This window comes from Bidens hawaiensis, unplaced genomic scaffold (genome assembly GCF_021521415.1).
Source record: "Bidens hawaiensis isolate Kalapana, Puna unplaced genomic scaffold, B.hawaiensis_p1.1 tig00025577_1, whole genome shotgun sequence".
In the NCBI taxonomy this organism is placed as follows: Eukaryota; Viridiplantae; Streptophyta; class Magnoliopsida; order Asterales; family Asteraceae; genus Bidens; species Bidens hawaiensis.
In genome coordinates, this window is record NW_027505056.1 from 5,500 (window position 1) to 27,835 (window position 22,336).

Genomic DNA, 22,336 nt, shown 5'->3' on the forward strand with positions numbered 1-22,336 from the left:
AGAGGTGAAAGTGTGAATTGCAAATAACCCTCTTCCCCCTTTATATAGTAATCGCAATTAATGCGGTGAATTTAATGCGGAGGAGAGAGAAATCGACAGTGCAATGAAACTATGACACGTGGCAAAAAGCAAGCTGGCAACAGCTGTTGAAAGGACGTGCCAGTAACTTCGCGGCCACGCGCCCGAAAAAACACGCCCGAAAATAAGCAAGTGGACACTTGTTTTGCTGACAAAGTCCAAATACATACTGTATCAGTGCCAAGATACCGAACTATGTTCTCGTGTTGGAATTGGCTTAATAGTGAAATCTCCTAAAACAGTAAATAAAAAACAAGAATACATTAGTATGCAGCAACAACTTGATCAAAATAACAGTCCATAAAACACATGTTCAAGTTGAACAATGCTCTGCTTTCCTTGGCTTCCTTCCTCGAGCAGAGAAACCTCCTTAACAGCAAAGAACAACCCGTGTCTGCAAACAAACATCTATGTCATATGCAACAAACAATTCCCATATCAACAGTTCTTGATCTCCTTGGCATGTTGTAGAACAGTGCAGCATGAAAACAGAATTGATTCTTAGTTTACATATAAGAAAGCACCACATTTATTTAAGTATTTCAACAAGTCGAACCGAAAGAGATGGTCGACAAGTCACATCCTAAAAACCTTCTTACAGTAGTATTAATAACCACCTAACAATATGTAACAACTGAATGTCTGAATGTGAATGACTTTCTTTTCTCTCTTAAAGTTATAAAGTTAAAAGCTTTTTGATCATTCTACTAGTTAAAAGTTTCTTCATGTAAGACAAATGCATATGCAGCTTCAAGGAAGTTTAACAACAATTGCATAAGATCTACAACCGCAACGAAAAATCAAATAACTTACTCGGTGAAGCCTTCATAAACTGTTCCATACGACCCCCTTCCAAGAAAGTCCCCCTTCTGCCAGTTCGTAATACTACACTTCAACGGTCCATTAGGCGAAAGCGAACCAACTTCAGTTGGCGCATTTGAAGACAACTCATCCTCATCATCCTCAACCACATCTTCACTTAAATTCGCATCCGGTCCAGATAAAACAGTAACTTCTTCCACCATACTAGCAAATCCCCAATTCGAACCGATAGTATCATCCACCACCACGGGTAAGACAACCGGTGGAGTAGCAAGCACCGGAGGCCGAACACCCTTGATCCCACTTTGACAAGTCACATAACTCTTCCCACTAACTCCACATAAGCTAGCCTCATCATCACTTTTCTTAACCTTAACCTCTTCTGATCTTACTGACCTTAAAACATTATTATTATTCGTAGGAGAGTAAGATTTACGAGCTTCCCAGTCGGCCGCTGGAATCGCAAAAGCTTCGGGTCCAGAAAGTCCTAAAGAGCGGCAAATCAAGTCAAATTCTCCATCAATATTACCTTCAATTCTGAAACTGGTTTGATCAGATATCAGAGAGCTATCAAGTGAACGAGTTCTGTGTGATGATGATACAGAGGCATCATATTCGATGTTCTTGGCTGCGTTTTTTCGGTCAAGCTTCGCCACTGATCGTTTATGCCTGGAACTTGAAGACATGTTGTTATTGTTAGTGTGGTTGCATGTATGTATGTATGAAGGTGAAGGTGAAGGTGAAGGTGAAGGTGAAGGTGAAGGTGAAGGTGAAGGTGAAGGTGAAGGTGTGCAATGGAGGATGGTTGTGTGAAATGTGAGTGGTCAGAAGAGACTGCTGGAAATGAGATGAGACGTCCATTTTGGGGTTGACTTGTGTTGTCGTGTGAAAAATCTAAGTCAATGATGAAGATTATAAAACTTACCAAGTGGTGGCTAACTGTTAACTGTTTACCTTAAATACATGTTAACTGTATTTATATGGTCAAATACATGGCCACGTCACCATCCCTTCAATTTATATGTTGAAACTTTGGATTTGTTAAAAACTTTGGATTTGTTATCTAACTTAGCTATAAACAATACTTTATCATAAGCAAAATATATTAGCTCAGTTAGATAGAGTTGTAAATGAACCGGACAAACACGAACAAAATCTTGTTTGTGTTCGTGTGTGAAAGGATATAATGTGTTCACGAACATTTACCGAACTTGATGATTTTATGTTCATGTTCGTTCATTAAGGAAATCAATGTGTTCATCGACGGTTTACGAACACAAATAAAACCAGCAGAACCTATAGAGTGAGACTGATGTGTTCATCCATGTGAATAATGAAAGCATGTAAGCGTATTGAACGGACACGAACAAGGGCATGTTCGTGTTAGTTCATTTAACTTTAAACAAACGCGAACACTTAATAGAACATATATTTATGTCATGTTCGTTTATTTAAAAAATGAACACATGTGTTCGTTTATGTTTGTTTGTCTAAAATCGAAACGAACATAATTGAATAAAGATAAACGAACATATATGAACAAATGTAAATGAACATAAACAAACAACAGTGCCAACGCATAAATGAACACAAATTAACAAACATAAAACATTTAAGTAGATGACTCATCTAGATAATATTTAATTATTTTATATTAATACATAAATAAATAGATATAAACGAACTTTCTGTCAAACAGTTCACGAACAATTCACTGAACATTAAGTTCGTTAACAGGCCTATCCATTCACGTGTAAAGTGCATGTTATCCAAACTAGATCATAATCATCAATTACACGTTACCAAGTTACATGTTACCTACTTTCATCAGAAAAGAAAATTAAAAAGTTACACATAACATGTTCCTATGCAAACTTGTTTATTTTGTTTTAAACAACTCATATTTGATAATAACAAACAATTAGGCTTAGAAAAACAAGAAAAACAAACACACAAAACACAAATTTCCGTGAAATTTTAACAAAAACAAGCCCTCACGCTAAAGACATCATCAATTCCAAAACCAACACCGAACAAGAAAATAACTCCCCCCCCCCCCTATATCTCTCACACACACACTCACATACTCGCCGGAGCTGTTTACACGGCGGCAATCACACAGTACAGACACACTATCTAATTCACACAACCAAGAATTAGGGCTTTTTTTCGGGTGTTATTTTGATCCAGCGGTTGAGGGTTGGAGTCAATTTTGGATATTTTTCGTAAATTTTACGAATTTAGGATACCCTTTTGGTCATTATTCAAGGCCGTGTATTGAACGAACTGAATTAGGGTTTCGATTTGTTTTGCCTAATTTGGACGGTTTCAAGATTAGGGTTTGGTGATTGTATGTAATGGGATATAGACGGTTTTAAGTTTAGGGTTTGATGCTAGTGCTAATTGAACTTATTTATAAGATGAGGGTCTGGTGAGTTCTTGATTGGAATTGAAGTTTTGGTAGATACAATGATCTGTTATGGATTGTTTTAGCTGATGGTAGTGGTGCTGTTGAATAAAGTTTGAAACTTGATAGGAAAAAAAGGCGCGTTTGTTGTTTGTTAATAATTTGTTATATGATGTTCAATATTAGCTATGGAAAGAAGTGAGCCAACATTTGTACCCGAATGGTTAAAGAGCACTCAATCATCCACATTGCAATCTGGTAATTCTGTTAATCTGTTATATTTTAATTAGTCATATCTTAATTAGTAGTTTAGTACTAACTTTATTAGTCGTAACGTTGACAATGTTGTTTTGTATCTTTGTAGATGAACAAGGTGTGTCAAGGACATTAAGAAATAAGTCGCTTGTTAACATAAGTGATAAAGACTTAGGACGGCCTTCGGTTTCGGAAAAGACAACTTCTTCGTATTTTAGACGCTCGTCTAGTGGTAACGGGTCACCTTACTTGAGGTCTTACGGTAGTTTTGATCGGTATTCCGATAACGAAAAGTCAGAAAGTAGGCATCGTTATTCTGATCCTTTTTTACCAAGTAGGTTTGAGAAAGACGGGTTAAGACGTTCACAATCAAGTGTCTCTACTAAGCGTGGTGAGTCATGGCCCAGGAAATTCGTAGCTGACTCAACCACTGGTGGTGGTTTACGGTCCGGTGGCAGCATTGGTGGTGTAAAGACCGCGTTTGAGCGAGATTTCCCGTCACTAGGGGCTGAAGAGAAACAAACGGATGGTGAGATTGGTAGAGTCCCCTCTCCTGGTTTGAGTGCTATTCAGAGCTTGCCGATCGGTAACGCAGCGGTGATTGGTGGTGATGGGTGGACCTCTGCACTGGCGGAGGTGCCGGTTATAGTTGGGAGTAACGGAAACAACACCTCTGTTGTACAACCGACAACTGCAAGCGTGACAATTGGTAGGAACATGGCTGAAACTTTGGCACAAGGTCCGCCTAGGGCTCAGACTGCTCCTCAGGTAGCTGAAGAATATTTTGCATATGCATCGTTTGGTGTTATGTATTGTGTACTTATGTTTATTGATGTTCATGTAGTTGTCGGTTGGAACTCAAAGGCTTGAAGAGCTTGCTGTTAAGCAATCGAGGCAATTGATTCCCGTGACTCCTTCCATGCCTAAGGCTTTGGTAAGACTGTTTCTAAACCTCTTGTTGTTTCTTACTTAAGTCATAACATAGAACTGGTTTATATATCTGGCCTACTAGTAATTTAGCACTTAACTTAGTAATTCAGGTATGGGTGACATAAAATGTTACTCGGATAAATCGTTTTACTTTGAGTTTGAATGCTTCTTTTAGCACAGGCTGTTACATCTTTAGAAGTGCCAAACTTAATAATAATTCTTGTTCAGAAGTTGCATTTGAGATGAAAATTTACCGTCTGATAAATTCATATGCCAGTGAACTGTCTTTTATAAACTTCTCTTTCCATTTTGTAAGTTGCAATATTTTTACTTGAATTTTTTTTAAGATGAATATATACCTTTTGTAAATTGCATACGCCGGTGAATGGGCATTTATAACTTGCAATATTTTTATTTCAATGCTTATATGTGTTTACTTGTTGTGGACTTGTGTTACCTGTGCTTCTACCCATGCAAACATGTATGTATCTATTCATTTAAACGTGTAACTAAAAAATCATATTAATGCCAATTATAGGAATTTTAGTATTGGTTAAACTAACATTTATAATTATTCATGTCCATCACCAGATTCATAATCATATATTTGCAGAACAAATGCTTAATCATATTTTCCTTACTTTTTTTAGGCGTTAAACTCTTCTGATAAAGCAAAGCCAAAGGTGGCTCAAGTACAGTTGGTCAACTCCCCTCGATCTGTCTCTACTAAGTTTGACTCTCCAAAGACACCTACTGTGGGAAAACTTCACGTGCTTAAACCTTCACGCGAAAGGAATGGCGTCACTCCAGTTGCAAAGGACACCTTGAGCCCCACAGCCGGTGCCAAATTACCAAACAGTCCTCTTGCTGTACCCTCCGTTGTGGGACCTGTTCCGCTAAGAAACAACAATTCACCCATTGAGCGCAAGCCTGGTGCAGTGACACTGGAGAAGAGACCCTCGTCTCATGCTCGAAGCCGAAATGACTTTTTTAACCTTATGAGGAAGAAATCTATGTCACCTATTACCACCCCTGATGATACTGGTTCATCTGTTGCTGTTAGTGAAGCTGTAACTGAGGATGGGGTCCAGCAGTCTGATAGTGAGAATAAAGATGATATGGTTTGCACTGGTGATGGTGATGTGGCAACTGAGACATCTAGTTATAACGGGAAGAGTGATGCGATTGTTTTATCTGAGGAAGAAGAAGCTAGACTTCTGCGGGAAATGGGTTGGGAAGAAACTGCTGAAGAGGAAGAAGGCCTTACAGAAGAGGAGATAAATTCTTTTTACCGAGACGCAAGTAAGGTAAAATAATTTCTTTTAAGTATTACTTTTTAGAGTAAATTTAGATCTTGTTCTTTAGTTATATATATAAATAGTTTCAAAAGCCATCCTTAAACCATGAAAGTTACAGAAATCATTATCTCGTTGTATTAGTTTACGTCATTATCTTCTACGGGCACTAATTTTGCCTGTTAAGCACATGAGGCCATTTTTGTCATTTTACCCCTTCAATGGAAAAGAAAAAGTTAAATAGTTAAATATAACTCAATCTCCTTTCCTTGAGTTTGTGACTTTCAGTTAAGTCTGGCTGGCAAAACGGGGGGCTCGGTTTGCCTAACGGGTCCAGGTCAAAACAAATAGCTTTAGAAAGCATCAATTAGTTTAGGTCAAAATGAGTAATAACCAAAAATGTTTTTTTTTTTGGGGGGGGGGGTAGTTTCACCGGCTATACTTGATCTTGAATTCTGAACGGGTTTGTTACTTTTTGTGTGTGCAGTATCTAAATTTGCAGGCGGCCTCCAAGATTTTCAAAGGAACACAACCAAAGCTACTGATACCGTCGTCTGACTCTAAGCTGGAATCTTGAATTTGCTGGAAAAAGGGGTGTTTTGGGGTTGTCTTTTTTTATTGTTTGATCAAAATATTATGAAGATGGAAGTAGTAGTGAGAGAGAGAGAGAGAGAGAGGAAGTGATTTGGAAGTTTTGAAATCCTTGCAGTCAGTGAGAGTGGGTTATGATGAGTGAATAGGAATAATAAGTACATATGGGTCTCTAATAGCTTGCTGTAAACCCGTGTTTATCACTCGCTCTCACTCGACGTTTTTAAGATTTGTCTGACTTTTCAAGGTTGAAGTTTAAGAAAAGAAAAAAAGTGAATAGGAAATTTGCTTTGTCTTTTGTTTTTCTTTATGTCACAGTTAAACAAATAGCTTATGGTTTGTTATAAAGTTTAAGAAAGAAAAAAAAATGAAGCCTGCTTTTATTTTAACACTTCTATCTACATTATTTCATTTAGCCTGCCTTGTGATCTTTTATCATCTTTTATTGCAATTGATAGTATTCAATTTGGGTTAACGAACAATTTGTGTTGAAATTATAGTCGCGGTTTTGAAAAACAACCCAAACTCGGTCAGGTAGACTTACCAAGACCGATTGTTTTTGGCGGTTTGAGCCATTTGTTATTTTCTCCAAATGTTATTCAAATGCATAACTACAACCTTAAAAAATGGAGCTTACGATATATGTCAAATGGCTCGTTTGGTTTGTAAGGCTGGTTTCTCGTTTGGTTTGTAAGACTGGTTTCGGGTTTCAAACTATAAACTGAACCTTTATGTTTTCCTTTTTAAACCATACATCTAGTAAACCGAACCGATGGACCTTTATGTTTTGTTTTTCAAACCGTAAATCTAGTAAACCGATGGACCTTTATGTTTTGTTTTTCAAACCGTAAATCTAGTAAACCGAACCAAACCAAACCGTATACGATTTTCTTTGCTTTGGATGTTTGATCAATTCTAAGTGCTAGAATGGGCCCATTCTTAATTTGTTATGGGCCTATGGCTACTTAAGAGTTAAGACTGGTTGGGTTAGCCACTTAGCCATAATACTTTAGAGCTAAACCTTTTCTCCTCTTGTACATAGGTAGGGTGTTTACGGTTTAACTAAACCGGTTTGATAAAATCTTTGCCAAATTGCTAACTATGGTTAGAGGAAGGCAAACCAAGCAAGTCGGGATTGTTAAGCCGCTCAATCAAGAAAATAACGTGGATGTTGTGCCGTCTTAATCTTTTTGAGGGCCAAAGCACATAATAAAACGGTAATCCTTTTTATAAGATAATTGGTTTCAATCACGTGACTCATGCGCATATTTAATTATAGACCACAAACCCTATATATCTTCAAACAATCTCAAAACCAAAATTACCTACATATAAACCTTTTAGAATTTTGAGGCCCTAGTATAATATATAGGGGGGCTAAAGGACTAAAATCACTACTCTAGTATAATATATAGGGGGGCTAAAGGACTAAAATCACTACTCTATTTCATTCACGTTTGAGCCACCCCTGTGTTGTGCATGGAATTCTCCACAAGGTGGAAGTTCTTAATTGTTTATTTTTATCTCTATAGCTATGAACCTTAATTGTTTTTAAGTAATAATTTGTACTCGTAAACCTATTATAAGAATTTAATTATATAGTATGGTTTATAACATTCGGTATAAACTTTATTGAAAATCGAGTTGGTTTCAAAAAATGAAACTTTTTGTCTTTTAAATGTCTCGAATTCGTAGTTTTTTTTTTAATTATGTTTTTAGTAGTTATTTAATACGCATGTTTTATTAATCATTTTTGTGTAATGTTTTATAATTATAAATGCAAAAAGTAAGAATGACTTGGTAGCTTCCATACGGTGTAAAAAGTAAGAATGACTTCGTTATTATGTGGCTCACAACTTGAATGTAAAATTGTTATTGTTAATTTTGAAACTAATTTTTAGATTGAACTCTAAACGTGGCCTAGTCCATGAAATCTGATGTGAACTCTGAATGTGTATTCTGAATGTGAACTCTAAATGTGTGACTTTGAAATTTTTATTGTTTAGATATGAAGATATTGAATATATTACTGAAATTGTCATATTGAATACACTACTAACTTAAATATTGTTAGTTTTGTGTATATATCTAAATATGCTATAGTTGTTGCTGCTCACTGAGCATTAATTAGCTTAGACGTATGCATATTTATGTTGTGTACGTACGTATTATTAGGTTGCAGGGCTCTTGGGAAGACATGGAAGTAGGCCTATAAATAAGCCGAGCGTTCAGTGAACTGTTCGTGAATCGTTTCGCGGGAAGTTCGTTTATGTTCGTTTAATTAAATGAACGAATGTGAACACATGTCTCGTTCGTTCATTTATGTTCATGAACGTTCGTTTATTTATGTTCATCTATGCCCGTTTATTTATGTTCGTTTACATATTAACATTAACTAATTAAATATTATTTTGAAGAATTATCTACTTAATGGTTTATATTTGTTTATTTGTGTTCATTTAAGTGCGTTCGTTTATATTTGTTTGTGTTCATTTATATTTGTTAATATATGTTTATTTATGTTTGTTTAATTTTGTTCGTTTATGTTCGTGAATTGTTCGTTTAGAATTTAAAAAACAAACATGAACATGTTCACTTTTTAAATAAACGAACACGAACACAAAATATGTGTTCGATTAAGTGTTCGTGTTCGTTTAAAGTTAAACGAACGAACACGAAGAACACGGGCATGCCCTTGTTCGTTTTCATTCGGTTCGTTTACATGCTTACATGGAAGATTGTTCAAGAGCTTGAAGATATCGTATTTCTAACAACATAGTTTAATTTCTTCTATAACTTTGGACTGATTTTTATTTTTGATCTTCGTACAAGTAATGCCCAGTCCAAGTACTAGCTGGTTGGAGTGTTAGAGCATTCACGTTTAATCTCTTATCTCCAAATTCAAAATTACACTAAAAATCACTACATTTTTCTCTCTTTTCAATTAAATAATATTTTTTATACCTTTATCATTATCATTTCACATTCATTCTCTCACAATCACTTTCAAAATATATTAAAAAATAAATTATAAGGTGTGAATAGTAACTTTTCAAATATACAGAAAAATCACTACGTTTATCTTTTATTCACTCTACACCTTAATCAACTCCATGCACTATAAAAATTTCACTCACAATTTTGATGTATTGAATGTGAATGCTCTTACATTAAATTTCCAACACCACTTTTCTTATTTTTGTTTCATTTAATAAGTTATCAATGATCCATTTAGGGTTAATATTTGCAAAGATAAAACGAAAACGTTGAAAACAATCAATTTGGCATTGACATTCTAACGCACTCTTACCTAGTCATTTGTGTGCTCAAATTGAACAGAAAGGTAATATATTTTATTTTAAACCAACTACAATTAAAGTAATGTTAATTACTCGATTTAACCCCGCATCATTTGGTGCGGTGGCAAAAGTGATAAACTTTCCAAATGGAGGTTGAAAGTTTGATCATCATTTGGTGGTTGTAAATAATAATAATTTGATTATTCAAAAAAAAAATCAACTAATTTAATTATCTTTAAGTCTGTTCATTAGGCTATCTATAGTGGGTGGTAATTATGGGGCGACGAGGGGCCACAGCACCGCCCCCGGGCGATAAAACGGGCAACAATGAGGATGGCAACTAGAATTTGTCGCCGGATAGTTTTTTGTTTTTAGTATTATTATATTGTGTGTAATATATATATATATATATGTGTGTGTGTGTGTGTGTGTGTGTGGCTACAACACCATTACACTTCTAAAACAAAATTCTATCATTTGTTGATTAGGCGCCATATGGCACAAAGCGCCTCATTTTGTAGCCCCTTAACTACACATAGTCTTAACGGACCCTTTGTAGAGGGACTAAAACAAAAATAAAGATCAGTATCGTGTTAAAGACATATGCAATCAACATCTGTGATCATAAAACGTAAACCCTAAACCTTAAATCCTAACATAAAATAGTTTAGAAACATTTTCTCAAATATGTGAGATGTTTGATGAAAAATTTAAATGACGTGACAATTTTCTAATTAAGGTAAAAGGAAAACGCAAGAGTTTACGGTAAAGATTAAAACACAAAGAGAGACAAAAATGATAAATGCGAGAATGATTTGTGATTTAAAAAAAGCACCTTAAAATAACTCAAGAACAAATAATAAAAAAATCATAACTCAAAATATAAACAAAAAATGAAAAAACTAAAATGTTTCCCTCGTCTTTCTCGTTAAAAAAACAAAAAAGACACTGACAAAAAAAAACAAAAAAAACACAATGATAGATAAAAAAACATAATATGTCACAAAATATAATACAATGTCGAACAATATATAACACAATGTTGAATAATATAAAACAATATTAAGGAAAAAAAACACCATGTTAAAAAAACACAATGAATGACGGACATAAACATAAAACATAATAATAAATAAATAGACAAAATGATATTTTTTCCTTAACATTGTGTCTTTATTTTTTGAACAATGACCACATGATTGTTTTTTATTTATATTTAAGTTAAGATTATTTTTATTTTTTTAAATTTTTTTACTACAAATCCATCTTATCATCCTCATTTTTATTCTCATTTATAAAATAACTTGACCTTATGATTTATGTTGTCGAAAAATGGTAAATGATCATTCTCTTTCCGTCAAAATATATCAAACTAATTTGTTTCTAAAAAGATTATAGATATTTCATCATAAATCAAATGAAATAATGAGGATAATTATATATTCTTTCATTGAGTTTCATAAAGATAAAGATAAAAGTAAAATGAATTATTTTTAGAGTTGACATGTGTTTTAATACACAAAGTGTTACATTTTAATATAAACTTTTCAAATTTTGTACACTTTGATGCATCATTTCTTTACACTTTGATGGGCACATTTTTTACACGAGAAAGAGAGATTTGGATGATAGTGAGAGGTGCGTAGGTCAAGATAGCATTTTGATAAATATCAATGTTTCAACTCTAATATAATTTTAATATGATGGATACTTTTGTCCGCATCTACAAGAACTCGATTGATTGGACCTCGATGATCACAAATAATATCATGTTATGCGTGTCTACATTATATATTATTTATTCTAATATCCTAAACTCATAAAATATACACTTAATTGCTAGGTGTAGCCCATACTATGGATGATCTAATTGTCAACAAATATGGTCATTGCAATATATTATCTTGATTTCCAGTTGATCAGGCAGTAGCCAATAAATAAGCCAATTTAAAATTAAAATCCAACATAAGAGATCAATTATGTATATCAAAATTTATTTTGTTTCAATACTAATATTGAACTCTCCTTGTAGGAAAATATTTTCCATTTCAAAAGTTTTAATGTGTTAAATTTTTAATTGGATGATATAAGCTTCCGACATCACTTTTTAAGAGTGAGATTTTTTTGATATTTTATTTAAAATATAATAAATCTATACTGAAATTCTAATTTTATGTAATATGGAGCTAGGTGAAGGAACTTTTTTCATTGTAATTAAAATCATAGTTAATAAAAATTAGGGTTGATAATTGGGTAGATGTTTAAGACACGATAAGACATTAAACAAAAATGTGTTGTATGTGATTTTTTTTATTTTGTTAAGTAATTGAAATTAGTATGCTAGACTTCGTTTTCCCTTATTGGTACATGAAACTTAAAACTGTCTTATGGTCATGACATATAAAGTAGTTAAACGAGTCGTATTCATGTATCGTATTCATGTATGATACTTGTGTTAAGCGCGTCTGTTTCTAATCTGTAAACCTTTTAAGACACGAATTTCCAGCTAGCCCTAAATAAAATCCACAAACAATCAGATTCGCTCTGTGATCGAATCCTAAAATATGTTATATCAAATTTGATAGGAGGTTATCATACATTTCTCTGCAATGAAGTTTAACATATTAGTTTCTCTTGCACATTTAGCATTGAGGGTCGTTAGTGGGATAACGTATTTATAGCTTTTGGCTTCGCCCTTCCCTCTATGATCATTTCATGTAGAGTAACACAAACTTAGATAGCATATTTCTTTCTTTTGATAACATTTGAGAAGGATTGGCTATGATAGCCCGCTTTTTCTTCAAAACTTCAAACACCTGTTATAATATCATTTCCCGCTGCTTCTTTATCTATCTTGAAATATTTTTGTTTTTCATATTGTGGGCATGTAAATGATTCAGTAAGACGTACACAATCTTATATATACCATTAGCAAGATAATACTTGTACTTGTACTCTATCTCATTGCCTATAAATGCATTCCCAGGTACAACTCCATCAATGATGTCATCGAAAATAAGTGATTGCTCTAAAACATTAGTATTATTGTTTGCTCTAGTAGAACTAAAGCACGCATGTTGTATCCAAAAATCATGGGCAACCTCGTTGATGCTGACCTTACCAACTCATATGACAGTTCGATCACTCCATTGTGTAACATCGAGCATACTTGGAATGTCGTGTACGAATTCATACACATTGTACATTTTTTTAACCAAGTCAATATTCTCAATTCTCAAATATCTTTTAATGTATAGATCAATTACACAAAAACAATTATCACTATAATAGAATTTAATAACAATTAACATTATCTTAAATAATTAAAATATAATAATAAAACATAAATTAGCTAATTACCTTGACAAAAACTGTTTAGAATGCCTCGCAATGCTTTTTCAAAATTTTCAAATACTTAAATACTCAACACGTCATAAATAGTGTCGTATGCAATTTTGCAAATTGAAAACGTATGGGCTTTTGCATAGTCCTGAAACCTATTAAACCTATTAACCTGACCTCTCACATTTGTTGAAAAACAGGGAAATTCTCTCTTGAAATTATTAACTATTCTTACCATTAGTTCCGAAGTCGGCATCAAAATTAAACGTCCTCAGCAAATTAAGTGCTGTTTGTTTTCTTAAAAAATGTCTGCAAAGGCTCTTTTGTCTGCGTTGCGCGGACCAGATACATTTTGTTTTTCCGAAGACGTTTTAATAAAAAAAAGTGTCTGCACAAACTCTTCTTGGCGCAAACATAGTTATGTAAGCAATAAGATTATGCATGCCCACAATCCGGTCAAGAACCGACTGCCTGAAACCGAGTTCGGCCCGAAGGCGAAGTTGTATCAATCTAAGATGTAATTAAGTAATTAACACAAATTTTATTTATTAATTAATTAATAAAGAAAAAAGAATGTTGCATCGGGATCAAACAAACGAAGAAAACAAAGAGTATGAAACCTTAGTCAATGCTGCATCACATAAACATCTACCCAAATCACATCGAAGTAATCAAACATATATAATCACACTTTATTTATTTACTTGTTTACAATTAATATATATGGCGTCAGAGCTTGCTGCGGCGACGCTTGCTCAATTCCTGACTCCTTCCACCACCCTTGATCTCTTGCACACCACACATTTATATATCTGTATATATATAATGTACGTATGTATGTGCGAATTAAATCATTAATGACTTATATTTATATATATACATGTAGGTAAATGTGTGAGAGAGATCAAGAATGTACAAAAGTCGTTTCCAAATATAAAAATACAATGGGAGGGTCTCACTCGCACAAAACTTTTTTCCCACTCTTTTGGTCAACGCTTATAACAATATATGAAGCATGTTTATTGAAGGGGCGAATTTACTTTGTCAATTTCATATCCATGACCTTTGAGTGTTTAAAAAACTTTGTCTCTGTTATTGAGACAATAAAAACATATCAAGCATACGTTATAAGGTACATAATAACAAACTTTTTATTAAAGAAATTGAATTATAATATTTCAAACTTGACTCACTAGACAATGATAATCCATACCCTTAAAGAAGTGTGTAGTGGGCGGAAAATATGAGGCAATAAGGGTGAAGAGCGATTACATGCCCCCCCGGGCAACAAGTGTGTGTGTGTGTGTTTGGAAGGGGGTGGGATCTATACATGTCACCTTGTGTATATGTGTGTTTGTTAAAAAGTATCATAAAAAAATAAAAACGGTGGGGGGGAGGGGATTTTTGGGCTACAATACCGCCCCTCGGGCTACATATCACCCTTTTGATCGCGTGTCAAAAATCGCTCTAAATTTGTAGTCTTTCACTACACATAGCCTAATATAAACCTATTAAGGATATCAAGGATACCAATTCATAATTGTATATTCAATGTATATTTCCGTTTATATGATCAGTCTATATTTAGACAATAATTTCTAGTCAATAGGTTTTCAAGTCCTAGCCATAGTCCTAGCCTTATTTCTCTCGTTTCCATTCTTGTCTCCGGTTATAGCTCTTGTAGCAGGCTATTTAAAGCCTTTGTATCTTTGTAATTAATTAAGCTTTTGCATAACATATTCTAACATTTATATGGTATCAAAGCCTCACGCTCAAAAGGGTAGTCCGATCCAATCTTTTTTTTTCCGATTAGCCGCTGTCTTCTCCGATCAACAACATGGCATCACAAACAGTCATTCAACTCACAGCTTCAACTCATTTCAACATCACCCTAACCAGTGATAACTTCTCCATATGGCGCAAACATGTTTATTCCACCTTAATCGGTTTGGATCTTGTTCAATTCATCACCGGAACCAAAGCTCCCCCACCAGAATTCACAGACAAAGAAGCAACTAAATCCAACTCGGAATACCATACATGGTATCGACAAGATCAAAGCATCTTGGCTGCTCTTCTGGGCAGTTGCTCACCGGCTGTTCAGCCCTTAATCGCATCGGCCGACACCGCTCGTGAAGCTTGGGATCTTCTCGTGACAAGCTACGCGAACTCGTCACGTTCCCGAGTTATTTCTCTGAAGTCTAAGCTGGCGTCAAACCCTAGAGGCACCCGAACCATTACCGAATATCTTCGCGACATGAAATCTATCGCGGACGAACTCGCCCTTGTTCAAGAACCGGTAAAAGAAGAAGACTTGATGGTTCATATTCTCTGTCAGTTGGGGGAGGATTACAAGAACATTGCAACAACACTACGTCACTTTAACACAAAGCTCACGTTTCCGGAACTCTTCGAAAAACTCGTTGATTTCGAACGGGAACTAAACAACACCATAATATCACCACCACCACTCATGGCTACTGTTAATTACACCCAGAGACAACCGCGGTCTGGTGTCCGATCTGATCGACGCAACCCAAACAACAACAGCAACAGACCTGCTCGCAATCAGTGGTCTCACAACGTTAATCAAAATCATGGCGGTAATCGTAACAATGTTTATTGTCAATATTGTAACTTTGCAGGACATGAAGCAAAAGAATGCAGGAAACTCGCTCGCTTTCTTCGTGATAATCAAGTTACAACAGGAAGTTCTATGACTCAACATAAAACTTCTCCAATTGCTAATGCTACTTCTTCCTCGTCCTATATGTTTGACACCGGGGCCTCTCATCATGTCGACCCGGATCGCACGTCCTTTCACTCTATATCCGAGTATGGTGGACCGGATGAGATTGTCCTTGGCAATGGTAACTCTCTCTCTATTACTCACATTGGTCAAACACACCTTCACACGTCTAATGGCTCACTTGCCTTAAAAGATGTTTTGTGTGTTCCTTCCTTCAAAAATAAATTAATATCTGTTGCTAAATTGTGTAAAACTAATCATGTTTCTGTGGAATTTTTTCCAACCCATTTCTTTGTCAAGGATCATCACACGGGGGCACGTCTAATGCGGGGTGAGAACTACCTTGATATCTACTATGCCAACTTTCCTTCCTCACCTCAAATAAATGCGGTCTCAACAATATCACCGATTGATTGGCATCATAAACTTGGGCATCCTTCCATTCGGATTCTCAAGAAAATAGCCAAATGCTTAGGGTTAAAGTTTAATCTTCTAAATTTTCATTGTACCTCGTGTTCGATTAATAAAAGTCACAAAGAGCCTTTTGGTATGAACTCATTTAATACTACCAAACCTCTACAACTAATCTATTCTGATGTTTGGGGTCCAATGGAAAAGTCCATTGATGGCTTCACCTATTATGTGATTTTTGTTGATTTTCACACTAAGTATGTTTGGCTATATCCAATGAAACACAAATCTGATGTCTCAATATTATTCCCACAATTTAAATTGTTAGTAGAAAAATATTTTCAAACCCCATTAATTTCTCTTTTCACTAACAATGGTGGAGAATACATCGGTCTTACCTCCTACCTTCAATCTCAAGGCATATCACACTTCACCACTCCCCCGCATACCCCGGAGCAAAATGGCGTGGCCGAACGCCGTCATCGTCACATTGTTGAGACCGGTTTAGCTCTTCTTCATTACGCTCAACTCCCTCTTTCGTTTTGGACACATGCTTTTCAAACCGCTGTTTACCTCATCAATCGTCTACCTACCCCAGTTCTAAATTTTCAAAGTCCATACTCTATCCTCTACGAGAGAGAACCAACTTACACCAAACTCAAACCATTTGGAAGTTTATGCTACCCATGGCTTCGCCCGTATGCAAAATCCAAGCTTCATCCACGCTCGGAAAAGTGTGTATTCTTAGGCTACTCACAATCAAAATCAGCCTACAAATGTTATGATTACACCAACCGACGTTTATACCACTCAAAACATGTGGAGTTCATTGAGTCAAAATTTCCATTCAAATCTCCAACCAAATCTTTGACCACCTCCTCTGTTGATGAATTCCTTGGTTGTTCACAGACCCACTCCACTCCCTTACCTAAACAACCCATTTCTCCTATATCTAACCCCACAACACAGGTCCACTCTCCTGGCCCACTACCACAATCAAACCCTCAACCTAATTTTCCTTCCAGTCCTCTCAGCCCACCTGTAACCCAGCCAATAACCCAGCAAAAACAACACCCAATCTATCACCACACAACCCATAACCTGGCCCAAACTTCAACCGACAACCAGGCCCACCCTTTGCATTCCACACACTTCACCGCACCATCCGTGGCTCACACTTCTACTGACCATACATCTGATTTTTCTCAATCATCCACCGAATTTCACAATAATTCCCCATCTACACCCCTCCCATCACCCTCCACCTCCACTGCCCAGTCATCTCCTCCTTTGAACTCAACCACCACCAGCCCAACGACCTCCACCTTACCTACACGTAACCGTAAGCCAAACCCTAAATACTATAACTCTGCCTTTGTTAATCAAATCACATTTCATCCAATCTCTCCAACCCTTGTACCAACAACACATGCTCAAGCTCTAAAAGATCCAGAATGGCGAAAAGCAATGGACAATGAATTTAATGCCCTATTAAAAAATGCCACATGGGAACTTGTCCCTCCTACCCAACGCACACCTATCGGTTGTAAATGGGTCTTTCGTATCAAACGGCTTCCCGATGGGTCTATTGAAAAATATAAGGCTCGCTTAGTTGCCAAAGGTTTCCTACAAGAATATGGGAAGGATTACTTTGAAACGTTTAGTCCAGTTACCAAGCCTGTGACTATCCGTACCGTCCTTGCCATTGCCTTATCTCAAAATTGGTCCATTCGACAACTCGATGTCAACAACGCCTTCTTACATGGCACCTTGCATGAAGAGGTTTACATGACTCAACCCCCGGGATATGTCAATCCGGATCTTCCACACTACCTTTGTCGCCTACGGAAATCTCTCTATGGGCTCAAACAAGCACCGCGTGCATGGTATATTGAGCTTGCAACGTTCCTCCTTGAACTTGGTTTTCGAAAATCCTTCGCGGACCCCTCTTTGTTCATCTACAATCGGGATGGCATTGTCTCGTACTTTTTGGTATATGTTGATGATATTGTCTTGACCGGCAACAATGATACTTTTGTCCAACATACCATTCGTGCATTTCTGAAAAATTTTCTATTAAAGATCTCGATATGTTACACCACTTCCTTGGTGTTGAAGTCATTTCCACCACCGATGGTTTGTTTTTATCTCAACATGCTCATGTGCAAAATCTCCTCACCAAGTTCAAAATGGATGGCGCTAAACCCGTTGCCACACCACTCAGTTCCACTGAGTCTCTTTCTCCCGTTGATGGCTCATCTCAGATTGACCCTACACCATATCGTCAACTGGTGGGTTCTCTCCAATACCTTGCCTTCACTAGACCTGATGTCTCATATCCTGTCAACAAGCTCTCACAATACATGCATTCCCCAACTCAACTTCATTGGCAAGCCTTAAAACGTGTTCTCCGCTATCTGAAAGGCACCATCCATCACAGTTTGTTTCTTAACCGTGGGTCTCCCATTAATCTAACCGCATTTACCGACTCTGACTGGGGTGGTATTGCAGATGGGTGGCGCTCCACAACTGCATACATCATCTATCTTGGCTCAAACGTTCTCTCCTGGCGCTCAGCGCGTCAAAAATCGGTCTCTCGATCTTCAACCGAGGCGGAGTATAAAGCATTAGCAAATGGAGCTGCCGAACTATCTTGGGTCCAGAACCTACTATTGGAACTTGGTCTATCACCAACTAAGCCTCCTACATTATTTTGTGACAATGAGGGAGCTACTTATCTATGTGCCAATCCAGTATACCACTCGTGCATGAAACATGTGGCACTCGACTATCACTTTGTTCGGGAAAAGGTAGCTAATGGCTCATTAAAGGTTCTTCACATTCACTCAGCTGATCAACTTGCTGATATGTTAACTAAACCTCTTGGTCGGAGTCCGTTTCAACAACTACGGTCCAAGATCGGAGTCTCCGATGGATCCTCCAACTTGCGGGGGCATATTAAGGATATCAAGGATACCAATTCATAATTGTATATTCAATGTATATTTTCGTTTATATGATCAGTCTATATTTAGACAATAATTTCTAGTCAATAGGTTTCCATAGTCCTAGCCTTATTTCTCTCGTTTCCATTCTTGTCTCCTGTTATAGCTCTTGTAGCAGGCTATTTAAAGCCTTTGTATCTTTGTAATGAATTAAGCTTTTGCATAACATATTCTAACATTTATATAACCATTAACTAGTTTCATTTAAACGGGCAACGACACCTCTTCAGTGTGTGACTTACATATCATACGACACTTATTTAACGCTAGAGTGGATTGTTGACAACAGTAAACAAAAGTAAGTACGCTAAATTATTAAATTGCCGTTACAAATTATAATCTACCGTCTACTAATATATAATAGTCTGCATTATTAAAATTTGAATTTTCTTAAATAAATACAAGCATATACGAAACAAAATAATATCTTATATATCTTTCTCATACTTTAATTTTTAATCGGGATAAAAATCGTGGGCAGTATAATAGCACGTGAGAACTTTAAAACGAAGTTGGTGGCCGGGTACTGAGTTATAGGAGTTAAAGTTATTCTATTGCAGCTCTTTAATTCTTTTTGGCTTCTCTCTACAAAGTGAGGCCACCGAATTGGAGTTCGTCACATTTCCTCTTTTTAAAAAAAAAAAAAAATCTAATATAAATTAATCACTTGTTGAAGAAAATACGATAATGATCAATCTTGAATTTCTTTGAAACCCATTAGTGACTCGTATATAGATGTTAATTAAATTACTCATAATAAAAGTTTATAAGAAATCATGTTAAAAAATCTGTATATATTATAAATTAACTATTCCCAAGCATTATAGTTGTTAATAGGAAAAGTTAGGGGGGAAAAAAGAATCTCCTAAATATTTTTTTGAGTGAACAGTTTTTTTAGCTTTATAATTAACTTCAAAGATTTAGTATTTAACTAGGTTATAGCCCGCGTGACACGCGGATGGAATAACATGTCACTAAACATAATCAACTTAAATATCACTTTAAACAAACATATATTTCTTTAACTATTAAAACTTGATAGATTTACATTGTCACTAAACATATCACCATACCAACCAAAAATTAATAGATTTACATTGTCTTAATATTAAATTTTCAATTTACAAGAAGTTAATTTAAGCATAACAACCATTACACGTCAACAAAATAACCCATAATGTTCTTTGCTATTAACCCATCATCAACATCTTGAAAACTTCAACCAAAAGAAAATTACTTTTCCTAACACACCTGAAAATTGTTACAACACAATAGCAGATTATATAAAATATAAACCACACAAAACAACATGTATAATAATTAGTAACATATAAACGTTACTAAAGTTGTTATATGGAACCAATAAATCTTAACTTCCAAATTATAGTTATTAGAAAGTGTAAAGAGATGTTGACTATCTACTACTTGTATTAAATCTAACAACAATATCTAAAGAATTTATATTAAAAATGTATATTTAGAATGGTTTACTATATTTAAGGTTAATCAAAATCAGTTAACAAAGACAATAATAAGTTGCTTAATTTAAAATAAAATAATAATAAAAATAATATATAAACATTAAACTCTCTACTTAATTATCGTTTTTATAGTCAAACATTATAATATATTTGAATTTCAAATTAGTGTAAAATAAAAGATTAACATTTTTAGAAACTTCTATAATATATTATATTTGAAAAAAATAAAAGATTAATCATAAAACAAAGTATATTTAGAATCTATGATTATATACTATTATATAATTTTATGTAATATTATATAATTTCAGATCACGAATAAACACCTTAACAATCTTTTCTCATATAACAATATCTAGATAATTAGAGAATGTTAATAATATAATCGCAAGAAATTCATAATTAGTTTAATTGAGATAAATAATAAATAATAAAATATGTTGATTTTGAAAACGAAAAGGTGGTCCGATACGTTTACCAGTTATGGGCAAACCGATCAGTTTTAAACAATTAGAAATCCAAGGCTAGCTTTCTAGAGACCATTCTTCTTATTATTTTTTTTTTTCTAAAATAAACGATTGATTATATTCAAAATGTATATTTAGAATGTATTATTATATAATAAATTTAATATTTCAATATTTAAGGTTAATCAAAATCGTTTAATATTTAATAATAATACGTTGCTTAAAAACATAATCGTTTCATTAACTATCGTTATTATAGTCAAACCTTTAAATATATTTGAATTTCAAATTTTTTGAATGGTTGTTGAATTTCAAATTTTTGTAAAAATGTCAATTATTATTATTATTATTATTATTATTATTATTAAATTATAAAATTCAGGAATAATTACGGATTAATTTAATGTAGATTAATATTTTTAGAAACTTCTAGAATAGATTATATTTGGAAAATCAATATTATACATTTTTGTTTAATTTTAAAAATCACTATTATGATTATTAAATTTACTAAATTTATAATTCAATAAATATTAATAAAAATTTAGAAACTTTATGATTATATACGGTTATATAATTTTATTTAATATTATATAAAAACATAAATTATTTCTTTAATTTTAGTTAATTTAGTCAAACCTTTAAATATAGTCAGTAATAATTTGAATTTAAATTTCAAATTATAGTAAAAGGTTAATTAATAATGTAATCAGTTATGTACGTTAATATCTTTATTAAATTCTAGAATAAATTATATGTGGAAGGTGAATATTATAATTTAATATGTATTTTAATTTTAAAAATCAATATTATATTTAGGTTAGAAATTTAGTATATTTATAATTAGTAAATGTTAATAAAAAATTAGTAGTTTTTAACTAATATTTCGGGAATATTAAATTAAAGATTAAATATCATAACCTAATAAAACATTAAAGAGTATTGAATCAAAATTGGCCGGAAAAATATTAAAAAGTGGACGAAAATTATGTTTCTTAATATTTAGTAATGAAAAAAAAAATAAAAAATTGGATAGAAAAAAACATAAAGTAGACAGAAATTTAGAACTGGACAAACAAAACAATAAAAAATTGGCCGAAAAATTTTAGAATTGGACAAACAAAACAATAAAAAATTGGCCTGAAAACAATTAAGAATTTGAACGGAAATTCAATTCTGAATATTCAATAAACAAAAAAATGAC

General features: G+C 34.2%; 2 protein-coding genes across 2 annotated transcripts; one reads left to right on the forward strand and one right to left on the reverse strand.

The window, feature by feature from the left end:
* Nucleotides 1–248: 248 nt before the first annotated feature.
* Nucleotides 249–1,628, reverse strand: LOC143610283 (mitogen-activated protein kinase kinase kinase 1-like; the record flags this gene model as incomplete). The annotated part of the gene is made up of 3 exons (XM_077084805.1): nucleotides 892–1,628; nucleotides 388–472; nucleotides 249–311 (listed from the first exon to the last, which is right to left on the reverse strand). Coding segments are annotated over exons 1-3 (843 nt in total), but the record flags the coding sequence as incomplete, so codon positions are not given.
* A 1,450-nt stretch (nucleotides 1,629–3,078) lies between these two features.
* Nucleotides 3,079–6,997, forward strand: LOC143610287 (uncharacterized). Its single transcript, XM_077084808.1, has 5 exons — nucleotides 3,079–3,565; nucleotides 3,672–4,330; nucleotides 4,407–4,496; nucleotides 5,143–5,799; nucleotides 6,275–6,997. Exons 1-5 carry the CDS (start codon nucleotides 3,496–3,498, stop codon nucleotides 6,362–6,364), a joined length of 1,566 nt encoding a protein of 521 aa, XP_076940923.1. The 5' UTR covers nucleotides 3,079–3,495; the 3' UTR covers nucleotides 6,365–6,997.
* The last annotated feature ends 15,339 nt before the right edge of the window (nucleotides 6,998–22,336 follow it).